Source organism: Palaemon carinicauda, chromosome 17, assembly GCF_036898095.1.
Source record: "Palaemon carinicauda isolate YSFRI2023 chromosome 17, ASM3689809v2, whole genome shotgun sequence".
Taxonomy (NCBI): Eukaryota; Metazoa; Arthropoda; class Malacostraca; order Decapoda; family Palaemonidae; genus Palaemon; species Palaemon carinicauda.
The window spans coordinates 69,016,807-69,031,605 of NC_090741.1; the positions used below are offsets into that span (position 1 = coordinate 69,016,807).

Below are 14,799 nucleotides of genomic sequence, written 5' to 3' on the forward strand. Positions count from 1 at the left end.
TGCCTGGGTACAAGAATTGCAGCCTGGTTCTCATGAAGGTAACATCAACGGGGTTGGTAATCATGGAAGAAGGCAGGAAAAACAGGTCTTTACTAATGATCAATTACTGCTAAGGTCCCAGGCCTTTCAAGGGTAACTGTTACGTAATCCCCACCTTACATTTAGCAACCGCTGACAGTCTGGCAACTTTTGTCCAGTTGGCTACTTGCTTTCTTCCCTTGGAAAAGTTCAGGCAGTAACCCTTCCATTTGCCCGTGACCAGATCTTCTGATTAGAGGTGTAGGAGGAGGAAGGCACAGTGGATCATGAAATTCCGCGACCTGTATCTTTTAAGTCAGTATGGAGAGCGACACAATGTTCGAGACCTGCTTGTTGACTGTTCGTGATATGCAAAAACTTACCACATGAACAGATGACACGAAGGCTGTTGAGAAGGTTTACAGACTTCTACAGTCTATGGGGAATTGGACACTGGTCTTAGGTATTCATGTTAGGTTCCCCAGAAGAAATTAATACCAGCCAAGGCAAGCTGCATACGAGCCTTTTTAGACTTAAAATCATACCCTCAAATTCATTCCTTTTGTCCTACTAGAGGTTTTCTCTACTTTGTCTTTGTGGAAGCTAGCAGTTCAAAGCTCAATGCTTTGAGCACTTTATATCTCCACTCTTTTATAGGCAGGTCTGAGCAATTGCCCACTTTGACCCTCCCACATGGAAATCTATTCAACATCGAGAGAGTTTCCTCAATCTGTATGTTATGATACATTGAATAAGGTTCTTTAGGACTCTCAGACGGAGGGCGGAATATCTACGACTACCTTAAAATGATGGCTGTGAAGACTCCCAGCAAAATCATAGCACCAGTGTAAACATTACTGTTCCTACACACTTCTGGATCGATGATTACACCATCAGGCTTTCCACATGGTCGCCTCCCCAGCGATCACTCCTATAGTTCTTGATGTTTTACTGTCGTTCACAACCTGCACATCCCTACCTTCGGCCAACTCGTGAGGATGCATTCAAGTGTTAATAGGTGGTAGGAATCAACACTCCTGCACTTCTGGCAATTTTGAGTGTATCAACATCCCGGGATTTTAAACCAACCAACATGATTATAAGGGCTTCCTCCCTTCTTAAGATGAGTATACTGTATTATTAAAAGGCAAAGGTTTGCATTCGTGTAGGAACAGATCAAAATTTTCAAGAAATTTTTTTATTTCTCATAACTATCCAAACTTGAGTCCTTTCAAGTTTCACTTCCTGCCTCAACCATAGGTGAAGGTTAAAGTGGCTACTCAATGTACTGACTAGAGGGCAGGGTTTCCCGCCACCCACCTTTAACTACCGACACCAGTTGCCAAATTTGAACAGCCTAAGTTCCAGACTCCTATTAAAGGAAAATAAAATTTACTTTTAAAACTGTAATATTTTTCATAATTCTGACCATCCTTTACATTCAGATCTTCTAGGACTGCATCATCCAGTACTTAGAATTAATGGAACACTTGGTACCCGCACCAAGTCTTAAGACTTTTGCATCAAAAGGCTCCATATTAAATAGTGTTCATTTCATAGATTATATATGACATATATTTAACATTGTTACTGATCTTGATTATTTAATTTATTCACTCCTTTCTCTTTCCTTTTTACACAGGGCAGCTTTCCCTGTTGGAGCCCTTAAGCTTTAGGATATTACTTCAACAGTTAAAAGTTATAGCTTTGCATGTAGGAATAAATCATAAATAAGGTAATTTAACTACAATATTCATATTTTATTTCTATATGCACATACCTACATAACATACCAAGGCAATTAATTTACATTACAGCTTATCCAAGAGATTGAGGAAAATCTTAACGTTTTTTCCACGTGAATTTAGCTCTTGCTCCCTTCTGTCCTGGCTTCTTCCTTTCCCTACTTCGTGGATCACGTGTTAGAAGACCAGCTGTGTAGAAAAAAAAAAAAAAGTGCATTACAGTAACTAATTTTGTATGAAAAAAACTATTTTTCAGTAATTTGTAAATTTCCTGGCCCATACAACACTAAGTCCTTTAAAAAGGAGTAAGACTTCAGCCCATGCTTGGTTAGTGAGTGTTTTTTCAATGTGAAAACAAACCTTTATCATTTAAATAGGAGTTGTTCCAACACAGAGTACTTACCTCGAACTACTTTCTTGGGATTTTCTGGGATCTCCTCCCAACCGACCAGAATTTTGTGTAGTTTACCCTACTCCCGTTTTCTATGCGGGGTAACCTCTGGCGGAGTGATACGCGCCATGAGGCGACCCGAGGTCAGAGAGCATGCTTGCTCAGGTCTCGATCTCCAGTAAGTTTTCTGGTCGCGTCGCGTTAACACCTCGACGCACTCTCCTTATCCAGTCCCCACGTGGTCCCATTGTGCTCTTTCCTTACCCTTTCCCTCTGTGTTCCTGCGTCTCAGGGTGCCTTACTAGTGCGTGATGGAGCATCCACGTCGTTGTCCCGGGCCTATGGCCGGTTAAATTGCGTGGCGCTTTTCTGTCGAAGCCTGAAGTCGACCCACACTCCTTGTGTTCGTCATGTAGGGGCAGCGTGTGTTCCCCTACGGCCACGTGTCCGGAGTGCGAGTCCTGGAACGAGGTGCAGTGGGTGTGCTAGGGCACCAAGAAGAAGAAGGCGTCCAAGAGGTCGCCTAGGAAGCCAAGCGTCTCCTCGCCACTTACTTCTCCCGGTGCTTCATCGGATAGGGCTTCTCAGCCGCCTTCCCCTACCCAGAGTAGGGGAAGAGGCCTATTGCTCTTCCCCAAGAGTCTGAGATACCTGCTAGTGGGGATGTTTTGTCGGTCCAGGTAAGTGGGGGGCCTGAGGGAGTGTGTTCGGAGGCCGGAGTTCTAGTGCCAGCAAGGCCCGTCTCTTCCGACAATCCTATGTGGGGGAAGGCTGCTGCAGCCTCTTCCCCGCTTCATGGGCCTGTATTTCAGGTACATCTACAGCCAGGGGAGACGACGAGGAGGACTCACCGCCGTCGGATCCCCTCGCGTGGGCGGCACCAAGGACGCCCTTCAGATCGCCCGAGGCTAGAGGAAGAGTTCGAGGCCTGGTTCCCCAGCAAGAAGTTGCCTTGCTCTACCCAAGCGCCTTCAGCAACGCTCCCGCCCGTCTTCATGGAGCCCTCGTTGCCTACAGATCGTCACGTGGAACCACCAGCGTCGTGAGACAACTTGAAACCTTCGGTGTGGTCCTACAGGTCGTCGGGCTCCTCGTTCGAGTCGTACTCTTACTCCTCGGAGGAAGGAGCCCCAAGGGACCAAAGGAGAAGACGAGACAGGTCCCGCTCAAGATCTCGCCACGCTAGGAGGAAGTACAGAAGGAGCCGCTCCCCTAGAGAGGAATGGGTCCATGTCGCCATCCCGCGCAGCCAACTCCTGGGAGCTTCAGCAGTTCCGGGTACCTCTGGCTGGCTCGTAAGGGCTCGTTCTCCCACAGCGAAGTACGTTCCCTGCAGCAGGCCTGAGCGTCGAAGGGAGTCCCCACTTCAGGCCCCAGGAGACAGGCATAAGTCCGCGAAAGTTCCGGCTTCATCCGCCCAGCGAAGAGAGTCGCCCCTTCGGCCTGGCAGCTGTGTCCCAGCCTCCAAGTCTTCGACGAGCCGGCAGGAACGCAAGAGACATCCAGCAGCCACGAGGAAGCCCGCAGTAGCCTGGTCTCCGTGGGAAGAGATAAGCCCCAGGACGGAGGCCTCCGTCCCAGCGGCAATTCCTGTCCTCCATCCAGAACCGCCGAGGGTATGCCGTGACAATAAAATGGCTCCTCCTCAAGCGGCACCCTCCGTTGGGGGTGCCCCTTTTCAGGCAGAGGAACATTCGACGGAGGTCCTAGGAGATGGCGCGGAGGGCTCAGCGGCCGAGGTCTCGGCATACAGGAAGGTGATAGCTCTCATTAGACTGCACCACAAGCTGGACGAACCGAAGCCCACCACAGACGAAGACTGGCTCTCGGGCCTCAGCAGGTTGGTCGATAACCCCCAGCAGAGGCCCTCACTAGCGCTTCCCTTGCCAGAGACGTTAGGCTGGGCATGGCTCATATTGACAGGATAGTGGCCAGCCATGCGGACGCCCCCAAGAGTCAGAGCGCCCCCAAGAGTCAGAGCGCCCCTAAGAGTCAGAGCGCCTCCAAGCTCCTCCAGGGCCTCAAGACCCAGAAGAGGTTCTACCTCCCTGAAGGGCGCCGTGCCGGTCCCTGTACTGTAGAACCTGCAGTCGCCATCCTAGGTCAGGGGGCCGCAGAAGATTGAGCGACCGCCACCCCAGTTTGCTTCTCCCCATCGGAGACCTCCATGATGGAGGATTTGGCCATGGACCTGGTCTACGTCTCGTCGTGGCTAGATTGGTGGGCCTGCACCCTGGTGGGCTTTCAGGCCTCACACCTCCTCTTGGTTCCGGAGGACCAAACATTGCTGAAGGAGCTGATTAGCTCAGGAGGTAAGGCCCTCATTCCTGTCCTACCAGTCACTCTCACAGGCGGCCAATTGGATTCTTCGTAAGAGGGACACAGTTCTCACTCAGCAAATTGGTCAGGAGGCTTCCGGACAGGGAAGCGAGGGCCCTTAGGAACTTACCCCTTTGAGGCGAGTCTGTGTTCCCTCTGCAAGCGGTGGAGGAGACGGTAGAGAGGGTCAGGAAGCTCAAGGATGCGGGAGAACCCAGACCCCCTCCAACAGGAAGACCATCTTCCGATGTGTCTCTCCCTCCCCGCGCTTCACCTAGCCAACCCAGAAGGAATGCCTCGACTATGGCCTGGCCCCAGCCTTCGCAGCCCACCCGTAGAGGAGCTCCGACTTCGCAGTCAGCCTTCAGGCCCTCCTATTCAGGCTCCAGGAGAGGGCGTTCAGGCCGCGCCTCTCGAAGGAGGTAGGAAGAGAGACACTCTACTGCTGCCGACGCCTCAGGTGGGGGGATGCCTCAAACGATCTTGACAAGCATGGCGGGACCACGGAGCGGATCCGTGGACCGTAGGGGTACAGGCTGCCCTTCCTAGCGGAACCCCCACCTCTGATCCTAGATCAACAGGCGGAGTGGTTGGCACCCAAGGACCCCTTGAAAGTAGCAGCGTTGCAGGAAGAAGTCTCGGAAATGCTGACAAAGGGTGCAGTGGAGCCAGTCAAGAACCCAGGTCCAGAGTTCTACAGAGGCTCTTCCTGGTGGAGAAAGCGACACGGGGCTGGAGACCGGTCATAGACCTCTCAGCCCTCAACAAGTTCGTGTGCAAGACCGACTTCAAGTTCGTGTGCAAGACCGACTTCAAGATGGACACCCCGAAGTCGGTCCTAGCAGCCTTGAGGGAGGACGACTTCATGATGTCCATAGACCTCAAGGACGCCTACTTCCAGGTCCCTGTCCATCCCTCCAGCATGAAGTATGTACCTAAGGGTGAAATGGGGTACAGTATTCAAACATTGCAGTTCAAGACCCTCTGCTTCGGACTGATGACAGCTCCTCAGGTCTTCACGAGGATCTTCGCAACAGTTTCAGCCTGGGCGCAAGAACAGGGCATCCGCCTGATTCGGTACCTAGACGACTGGGTGTTGTTTTCAGCCTCAGAGGAAGTACTGAGGGAGCAAGGCACCAAGCTCCTGCAGTTCTGCAACTTCTTGTATCCTTGGCGCCTGCAGTTCTGCTACGTCTTGTATCATCATCAACCTGCAAAAGTCCCAGCTGACACCCTCCACCAGGATGACCTACCTCGGAATGGTCCTAGACTCCCGGTTGACGAGAGCCTTCCCCTCCGTGGAGAGACTGGACAACCTGGAATAGATCCTCCGGCCCTTCCTGTCGGGCCAGCCCAGGAGAGCCACGGACTGGCAAAGACTGATAGGCCACCTCATGTCGGAGAAGTTAGTCCCCCAGGGGAGGCTCAAACTCAGGGGAGTGCAGTGGAACCTGAAGGAGCTCTGGAACCAGGGGGACTTCCCGCACAAGATAGTCCCGGTGTCCCCGGAGACGAAGGAAGTCCTGGAGTGGTGGTACGTCAGATCGAACACCCTCAAGGGAATGCCCTGCCAAGCCGACCCTCCGGAGATGCTTCTGTTCACGGACACGTCCAAGCAGGGTTGGGGTGGGGTGCCTATCTCTCGACAAGACAGCAAAAGGAAAATGGGAAGGTGAGGAGATGGGCCTGCACATAAACGTGCTAGAGATCATGGCAGTACAAAGGGCGTGCCTAGAGTTCGTCCACCTGCTCCGGGGAAACACCGTGGCGCTGATGTGCGACAATGCCAAGGTGGTGGCCTACGTGAAAAAGCAAGGACTAAAGTCGAAGGAACTGTGCAGTCTCACGATGGAGTTCCTAGAATGGGCCGAAGTAGAGCAAATCAAAATCTCAGCCAGGTTCATTCTGGGGAATTGAAACGTCCTGGCCGACGGCCTCAGCAGGATGGGTCCAAGTGGTCCCTGCACCCATAAGTGGCCAAGTCCCTCATTCTGAAGTGGGGCTCGCCGGTGATAGACCTCTTCGCCAAGAGACAACGCACAGCTCCCCGTATTTTATTCTCCTGTGCCAGATCCAGCAGCAGCCTTCGGGGACGCCTTCCAATATCCTTGGGACGACCTCGACGTTTACGCCTTCCCTCCCTTCGGGATGCTCAGACAGCTCCAGAAAACTTTCAATCAATCAATCAATCCTCAACAGAGTAAGACGGGCGGACAACCTGTGGATGACTTTGGTAGCGCCCTGGTGGTCAGAGAGAGAGTGGTTCGCGGATCTAAAAAAACTGGCTCGCCTTCCACCTTGGCCTCTCCTGGACAGACCAGACCTTCTCCGGCAGCCACACTTCCAAAGGTTCCACGAAATCCCTCGGTCCCTCCGCCTTCACGCGTGGAGGTTATCAAGTGTCTCCAGAGGAAGGAAGGGTATTCATCGAGGACGGCATTGAGGAAGTCAGGGTACCCAAGACGTTCGTCAGTCGCGGTATACCAGGCGAAGTGGGCTACCTTCACTAAGTGTTGCTCCTCGAAGAACATCAGGCCGTTAGGGGCCTCCATTCCCGAGATAGCAGACTTCCTGGTCTACCTTAGGGACGAAGTGGGTACTTCCATCCCAGCCATCAAAGGAGTCCGGGCGGCCCTGGGACATGTCTTCCTCCTGAAGGGCATCGACTTAGGAGCCTCCAGACATATCTCCATGCTCATCAAGAGCTTCAAGCAATCGTCCGCTAGAGTGCCCCAGTGGGATGTGGCTAGGGTACTGAAGGTGCTTTCGGAACCTCCCTTCGAGCCCCTCAAGGACATCTTCGACAAGGAGCTCACCCTCAAGACTGTCTTTCTGTTAGCTCTGGCATCAGCAAAACGAGTAGGTGGATTCATGGGCTGTCTTAAGAGGTCTCACACTCGAAGGGATGGCGAGAGGCTACCTTTAGATTCTTACCCACCTCATGGCCAAGACTCAGAATCCAGCAGTTTGGGACCCCAAGTTTGAAGGATTCTCAGTGCCAGCTATCCCTCGTTCGGACAACCCGAGGGACTTGCTTCTGTGTCCAGTCAGGGCGGTACGTAAGTACCTCGAGAGGACAGCCAAACTTCACCCCGAAACCAAGAGTCTGTTCGTCTCCTCGGGACTGGTAAAGAAGCCAGTCTCCAAAAATACGATCTCATTCTGGCTGCGGCAGGTGATCATGAGAGCCTACAGTAGTGCAGGGGTTCCTCTTCCGGGGAAGCCTAGCCCCGCCGACATTAGAGGGCTAAGTACTTCGTTGAAATTTGAGAAGAACATGGCAGTGGGCCAAATCCTGAGGGCAGGTACATGGTCTAGTCAGTCAACCTTCACAACTCACTACTTAAAGGATTGTTCGAGGAGGTCCCTAGACGGATTCTCTCTCGGTCCCGTCATTTCCGCGCTCCAAAAGATTTAAAGGTGTAGCCCAGGGAAAACCACGGGCAGCAAGTCCAAGAGACACTGGTTCCTTCCTTACCCCTCTTTTTTTTCTCTCTTACCTTCCCTGAAATTACCCTAAAATCCTTTAACTGCCATGGGATACACTGTCAGTGGAAGAATACTTCTCCAAGAATTTTTACAGAGGTGAGTTACTTAGACACTAAGGTAGTTTTCCCTATTTCACGTGTTTTCCTTTGGGGGTCAGCAGAACCAAGCCTCCTATCTAGGTTCCTTTTCTCTCCTCATCACACTGGGTCCTGAGAGACAGTCCCACCTCCTAAGGTATAAGTCTCCTAAGAAAGTTGTTCGAGGTAAGTATTCCGTGTTGGAACAAATCACAAATTTTAAGTAATTTGTATTTTTCCTAACAGTACTTACCTCAAACTACTTTCGGGTTATGGCCCGCCCAGCCTGCCCCGAATGCCTTACAGGACTTAGTAGAAACCTATCTGTCAAAAACCTGCCCCGAATGCCTTACAGGACTTAGTAGAAACCTATCTGTCAAAAACTTACTGGAGATCGAGACCTGAGCAAGCATGCTCTCTGACCCTGGGTCGCCTCATGTCGCGTATCACTCCGTCAGAGGTTACCCCGCATAGAAAACGGGAGTAGGGTAAACTACACAAAGTTCTGGTCGGTTGGGAGGAGATCCCAGATACTATTAAGAAAGTAGTGCGAGGTAAGTACTGTTAGGAAAAATACAAATTACTTAAAATTTGTGATATTTGCTTATTGGTGGGAGGCTGTCTTTATGAACCCTATTTTGGCTGGTTCAACTTCCCAGGAAATGTCAATCTGTCTGGTCCTGAACAGGAGCAAAGATGACTGGCAACTTTTTATCTAGAGCAAAGGGGATGCCCTCACCAATACACTTTCTGGTATCTTGATTATGGAGGAAGCTGGGATATGTCAATGTACAGTACTTGCAGCTAAAACAAGAAACATGTTTTGCATGCTTTACCAATTTTCCCCCTCACTGCGAGGAAAATGGAGTTACTTCTAAACAGATATTTTCTAAGAAAGGTTGCTCAGTTATGAAGCTTACCTGCATCACCTTCCAGTCTCGCAGACTTAGACATGAAGCAGAGCAGCGGATAACGCTAACCTTGGACTTAAGGACTTACTCCTGCAGATAATGGGAGGTAAAGGTCGTTTGGCATTTTCAGACCCCTGCATTCAATACCTGCACCACTGACAGGTTCTGCCAAAAGACTACAGAGAAGCCAATACCCAAATACATGGGCTCTTGCCCAAGCTGGGTCTGCAACCCCTTGCTGGTTGAGGGATGTTAAGCTCATGACCCCAGAAAGAATATATTCTTGGCCCTGCCTGATCTTAGAAACAGAGAAGGACTATTATGGTGTTGTGGACTGTAGGGCTCTGTATTAGGCCACAAGTCGGGCACAAAACCAAGGAAGACCTCCCATTCTTCGGAATAGTAACCTGTGAAATACTTGTAATTTCTCTAGACGTACTTTACTAGGGCTACCAGGAAGATTGTCTTTTGAGTCCAATCTCTATCTAATGACTTTTTCAAGAGCTCATATGTACGACACACAAGAGACCTGCGAACACAGACCACATCCCACTATAGGGATCTGAAATCTTTGGGAGGGAGACTGTTCAAAGCTCATGAGCACTGACACTTCCCACAAGGAGGAAAGATTTGTACCCTTCAATCAGGAGACTCAACTCCTGTCTGATATGAGAAATAGCCTTTAATCAAGAGGCTCTTCACTCGGCTCAGAAAGACCAAGTCTACAATCATCTGAAGAATGACTCTGACCGAAGAAGAACCCCTAATAAGAGACCAATCCCAAAATATGGCTCTTTTCCTGGTAGACAGCTGCAAATATTTTTCACTTACAAATACAAGATAGTTTCTATCCGGAATTACAATGGACCCCACTAGTTAATTGCATCTTTGTACCTAAGAAGGTGTGGCTGACTAAGAGGATTGGGCCATAGTGGTGGGTCTCTGGACACTGACTAGGACCATCATCAGATCGAAGTACCATTTGGCCTGTGGCCATCTTTTAGCAACTAAGGTCATCCTGAGACAGGACACTTTCACCACCCTGTTATTTACTAGGTGAATAGGGCAGAAGGGAGGAAAGCCCTATGCACCCAAGTTGTCCCAAAGGTGTAGGATTGCAACCTTGAGAACTGGCCACAAATATGGTATGTGTAGTAAAACATTGAGTTTCCTGTTCAAGTGTATGACAAACAAATTGATTGACGTGCCCTGCACCGAGCAAGAAGCTTTTCCGAGGATGTATGAACCATTTTGACATTACTTGCTGCTGAAGCTTTTCCGAGGATGTATGAACCATTTTGACATTACTTGCTGCTGAAGACTGAGCGTGTCTACTACTATGTACCTTTGTAGGTAGTTGTAGTCACTACCCAGATTTGCATCTCCTTCAACTCTTTTAACATGTGCAAAATAGTGTCTCCTAGCTTGTTGACATATGCTATGACTAGTGTTGTTGCTCATCAGTACTACTGATAGCTGTATCAAACTGAATTAATGATCTTTATATTTCCAGCAAGTTGCTGTGCAGGTGCTTGTTCTTCTGTTCACCACACTGATGCACCGACAAGGTCCCCAGGTGTATGGCCTACCCCTCCTTTGATATATCTAAGAACTAAAGGATCTGTATGTGATAGGTAACGAGTTAAGTTGAGCTCCCCTGTAAAGGTTTTCAGTGAACAGGCAAAGTCATCTCAAACTCCCTGTTTCACTGCAACAGGTATTGGAAAGGAGATTTCTGGCTGTTGACAAGTGATGCTTCAGATACTACTGATGAGATCGCTGATGGGGTCGGCTGTGTGGAACGACTTTTACCAAGAAAATGTGTCCCATAAGACAGCCACAGCCGAGCCAGAAGCTGCAAGCTCCTTGTACAAGAATTGCTGCGCTGCTGCTCTGAGCTTGCTTATGCGATCTAAAGGAGATTTGCTGCTGCAGTATATCAACATGCCCTTAAATAATTCTAATGCTTGAGGTTGAAACATAACTTTTCCAATTTATCATGATCCCCAGATCTCAACAAAAGGAGAGTAACCAATCTTAATCTTGATGTATATGCCTCTCTGAGGAGGCCATAATCAGCCACTTGTTAAGGTACAGTACCTTCACAGATATATCCCATGAAACTAGACCCAAGGTAAATGAGTGAACCCCTGAGTAGCAGTGGACAGTCCAAAAAAGTTATTTGAACCGATACACTGCTATATTAAGACAGAAGCAGAGGTACTTTCTGGAGGAATGATAGCTTGGCATTTGGAAATATAAATACTGTAAGCATCTTTCAGGTCCACTGAAAGCTTGGTCTCCCTCTCTGACAGCAGAAGGAATGGAACATATTGTCTTCATGCTGAAATGGTTTGATAAACAAGCCTGTTAAGAGGGGAGAGGTTGACGACTGGTCTCCACTCAAGCTCTCATTTGACAACTCCATCAGAAAAAATCAAATAGAAACGCAGAGAACCACCTCGAATGACTTTAAGCTCATTCTTCTCCACCATCACCTTCACAAATTAGGAGATTTCTGTGATTTCAGAGAGTATGAGTTGAGAGACTTCAGAGTGCAAGTCACAAGTAGCCATTAGTCCTCACAGTATTTCCTACCCACAACTTGACCCCATGTTGCTAATGGTATGACTGGTATCTTCCCATTTGCAGCAGCAGCAGGAGACTGCCCTTCTAAATGTCCCCTACCTCCTCCCTTCCCCTTGCTACCCAACCTGGACTGATCAGACTAAAGGCCACAAAAAGGTGTATCATCCAGTCCTTTTACAGCAGAAGAGGCCATCGGAGGTCTTGATTAGGGCTTGACAAAAGCAGGAGCTTTAATCATCTCAATCCTAAGCATGGCATCCCTTAAAAGTTTAGACATAGGTCTTTGCTTGGCCATGACCTTTGAAGATTACTGTGTGCAGTGACAAGAAGAGATAAGATACGGAATGAGGTAATTAGGGGTACCACAGGAGTTTGAGAACTATCAGATAAGATCCAGGAAAGTAGACTAAGGTGGTATGGTCCTATCATGAGAAGAGATGAACAGTATATTGGGAGGAGGGTGATGGAAATGGAGGTACAGGGAAGGAAAAGGAGAGGGAGACCAAAGCGAAGATAGATGGACTGTATCAAGGATGACCCTCGATCAAAGGGATTAACCGGTGATGAAGTGTGGGACAGAGGTAGATGGAGAACGCTGGCCAGAAACATCGACCCCACATAAAAGTGGGAAAAGATGCAGACAAAGAAGAAGAAGAAGACCCTTGAAAATTACTGCAGGGTTGATTGGAGATTCATGACTATCAGACCCCCTTCACCTCTGATCCAAGTTGGCCCATTGATTGGATATGAGTGTCCTAGAAAGGATTAACGACTTCCCACCAGACAGTACCAGCTTCCTGTTCTGGACAGGGCAAAGGACGCCACTACTACTTACCAGTTGTTAACCTTATAGCGGCCTGGAGATTGGCCTTATAAAAGACTTCTATGGCCAACGATCTGAGTCTAGAAAAACGAGCCTTCTGCTATGAAGTGCAGAGGTGTTCAGGATTAATGGGTAGGTAGAATGTCCTCTGCTGAGAGTGCAGGAGGCAGAATGTTGCTTGATCATCCCAAAGGAAAGAGCTCTCGACTTACAAATGTGATCGTTGAACCTGTCTAGTGACACACAAGCTAGATCAACCATGGCAGCTCCAAGGAGGGACTTAAACCTTGAAGGGTGCCAATGATCCCTCTTTAACAGGTACCACGGTCACTTTCCCCAGATCACTATGCTGTAATCACAAATGACTGTAATGACATCCACAAAGGAACACTGACTCAGGATTCTTTACTCTACTAGTACCAAACCAAATTCATGCAATTTTAGAGGCATTGCTCCCTGAGCTGCTATCTACTTCCAAAAGGTGGAGGGCTTCAGAGGTCACCTGAGAGATTGTTTCTTCCTCCTTGAACATGTACACTCTGGGCCAAGAATGGAACGAAAATTGCACACAGAAGACAATGAAAGACCTTGTGTGACTGGTTACAATCCCAATCTAAATGAAAAAACCTCTGGTAATCAATACGCTAAGAGAGAGTAGAGGTAACTCGTGTAATTTTTGAGGATCATACAGACGAGCGTGGTCCAGGGGGATGAGCACACGTTCTCTATTGGGGGCAGGTCACTAGGCCATCGGGCGGAAGGCAAGTGGCATATCGAGTAAGTCCCATTTGATTCGATACTGAGTAACCTTCTTGTTCCCATCATTGAAACATTGAGTATTTATACCAAGTATTTCAGTGGTCTGTATCAGTTGCTTTGAGTAGCCTACAGTACTATTTACAGTAAATTTAAGAAAACAAGCACTGTACTGTTAAGTGACGTATTTCTGACGGAAAGCGAACCAGCAAATGGAGTTAATTCTTTTAGATATTTTGCCTAATCATATTAGTATTTTCATTATCGAAACATCGTATATCTAACAATGTCAAGAAATATCCTCTACAGAGTTTGAGAGAGAAACGAATATTCATATACCTAATTAATGGTTACAAACGAACTGTATGAAAACTATGATAACCCATAATATATTATAGCTGATGAAATATTCATTTTGAAGATATTAGTCTAAAGTTAAAAAATTATATAAACGATACTCGTTATGCGTATGTGTGCATAACTGCAATACAGTAGCATGATATTGAGATCAGCTGACTACCAAAAGTACAGTAATACAAAAGTAATTGTTGATTATTGAAATGGTCCCTAATTTGAAAAGTAGAATACAATCATGCTTTAATAAATCACAGACTGTCTAAAGAAATATGAAGGCTTAATAATTAACTAAAATTGAAATTCTTTATGAAGCTTTAAAAATGAACTAACTGACACACCAGTACATACACATAACCTATTCTTATAATAGCTAATAATAATGGCTATAAATGAACTGCATGAAAACTCTGATATCCTATAACATATTGGTGTGCGTGTAATATTCATCACAAAGTTATTTTGAATAATTAAACAAGGTGTATTTCTTGATACAGTAGCGGGACTTTGAGATCAGCTTATCACAACCAAAGGTAAACAAAAAAGGTTAGTGATTGTTAATTGCTAAAATGCTTCCAAATTTAAAAAGATTACAAAAATCTTTTAATAAAGTAAATGATATATAAACCAAGAAAATTAAATAATGATATACAATATTGATAAAAATTTAGATGATTACAGTACAGTATCATGACACAGCATAATAAATCTACGGAAACTTAAGTTTGCCATACATCCAGATCAAATTAAAATGCATTTTTAGGTCCCTATCACAGCTGTAAGTCAACTAATACCTGTATAACTCTGACTTCTGACAAAACGTAGGAATAGATCCCCTGTCATAACCCAAGGAGAGTCGTATTCGGCCACTTCCATATTTACTCGGATTTCTTGGTATTTTGGAATAATGGGGGGAGAACAGTGGTCCGTTAAATTGAATTGACCAATATAACAGCAGAGGCTAACACAAAAAATATATCTCCAAAATTAGACGAAAAATCCATAATCATATTATACTCAACCGTGAAAAGTCAATTTACAAGCCGCAATAAAAGGAAATCATTGCAAAGAATGAAAGTAATCAGACAGAAGTGTGTATTGTGTAACAAAGGGTAGTTTTGGTCCTCCAAATACCTGTTTTCTCTCTACTGAAAATAACTCCCTTTAAGGGTAAATTGTTAGTTTTTCAATTTAACGACAGCTGGCTCTCAAATTTTAGTATCATAGTGTTAAGGTTAGGTATGGCCCTCATGTAAATCAGGCCTAAAGAATAGAATAAAACATATTTGGCCTTGATCCCAGAAAAGCAATAATTTTCTTGACTATA

At 47.0% G+C, this 14,799-nt stretch overlaps 1 protein-coding gene across 1 annotated transcript in view; it reads right to left on the reverse strand.

Annotated features, from left to right (window-relative positions):
• Positions 1-1,754: 1,754 nt before the first annotated feature.
• LOC137656852 (small ribosomal subunit protein uS9m-like) overlaps positions 1,755-14,799 on the reverse strand; it is a 104,661-nt gene continuing 91,616 nt past the window's right edge. Inside the window, exon 10 of the mRNA XM_068391208.1 lies at positions 1,755-1,952. Coding sequence (XP_068247309.1) covers positions 1,861-1,952 — 92 coding nt within the window. The 3' untranslated portion in view covers positions 1,755-1,860. The remainder of the gene's footprint in view (positions 1,953-14,799) is intronic.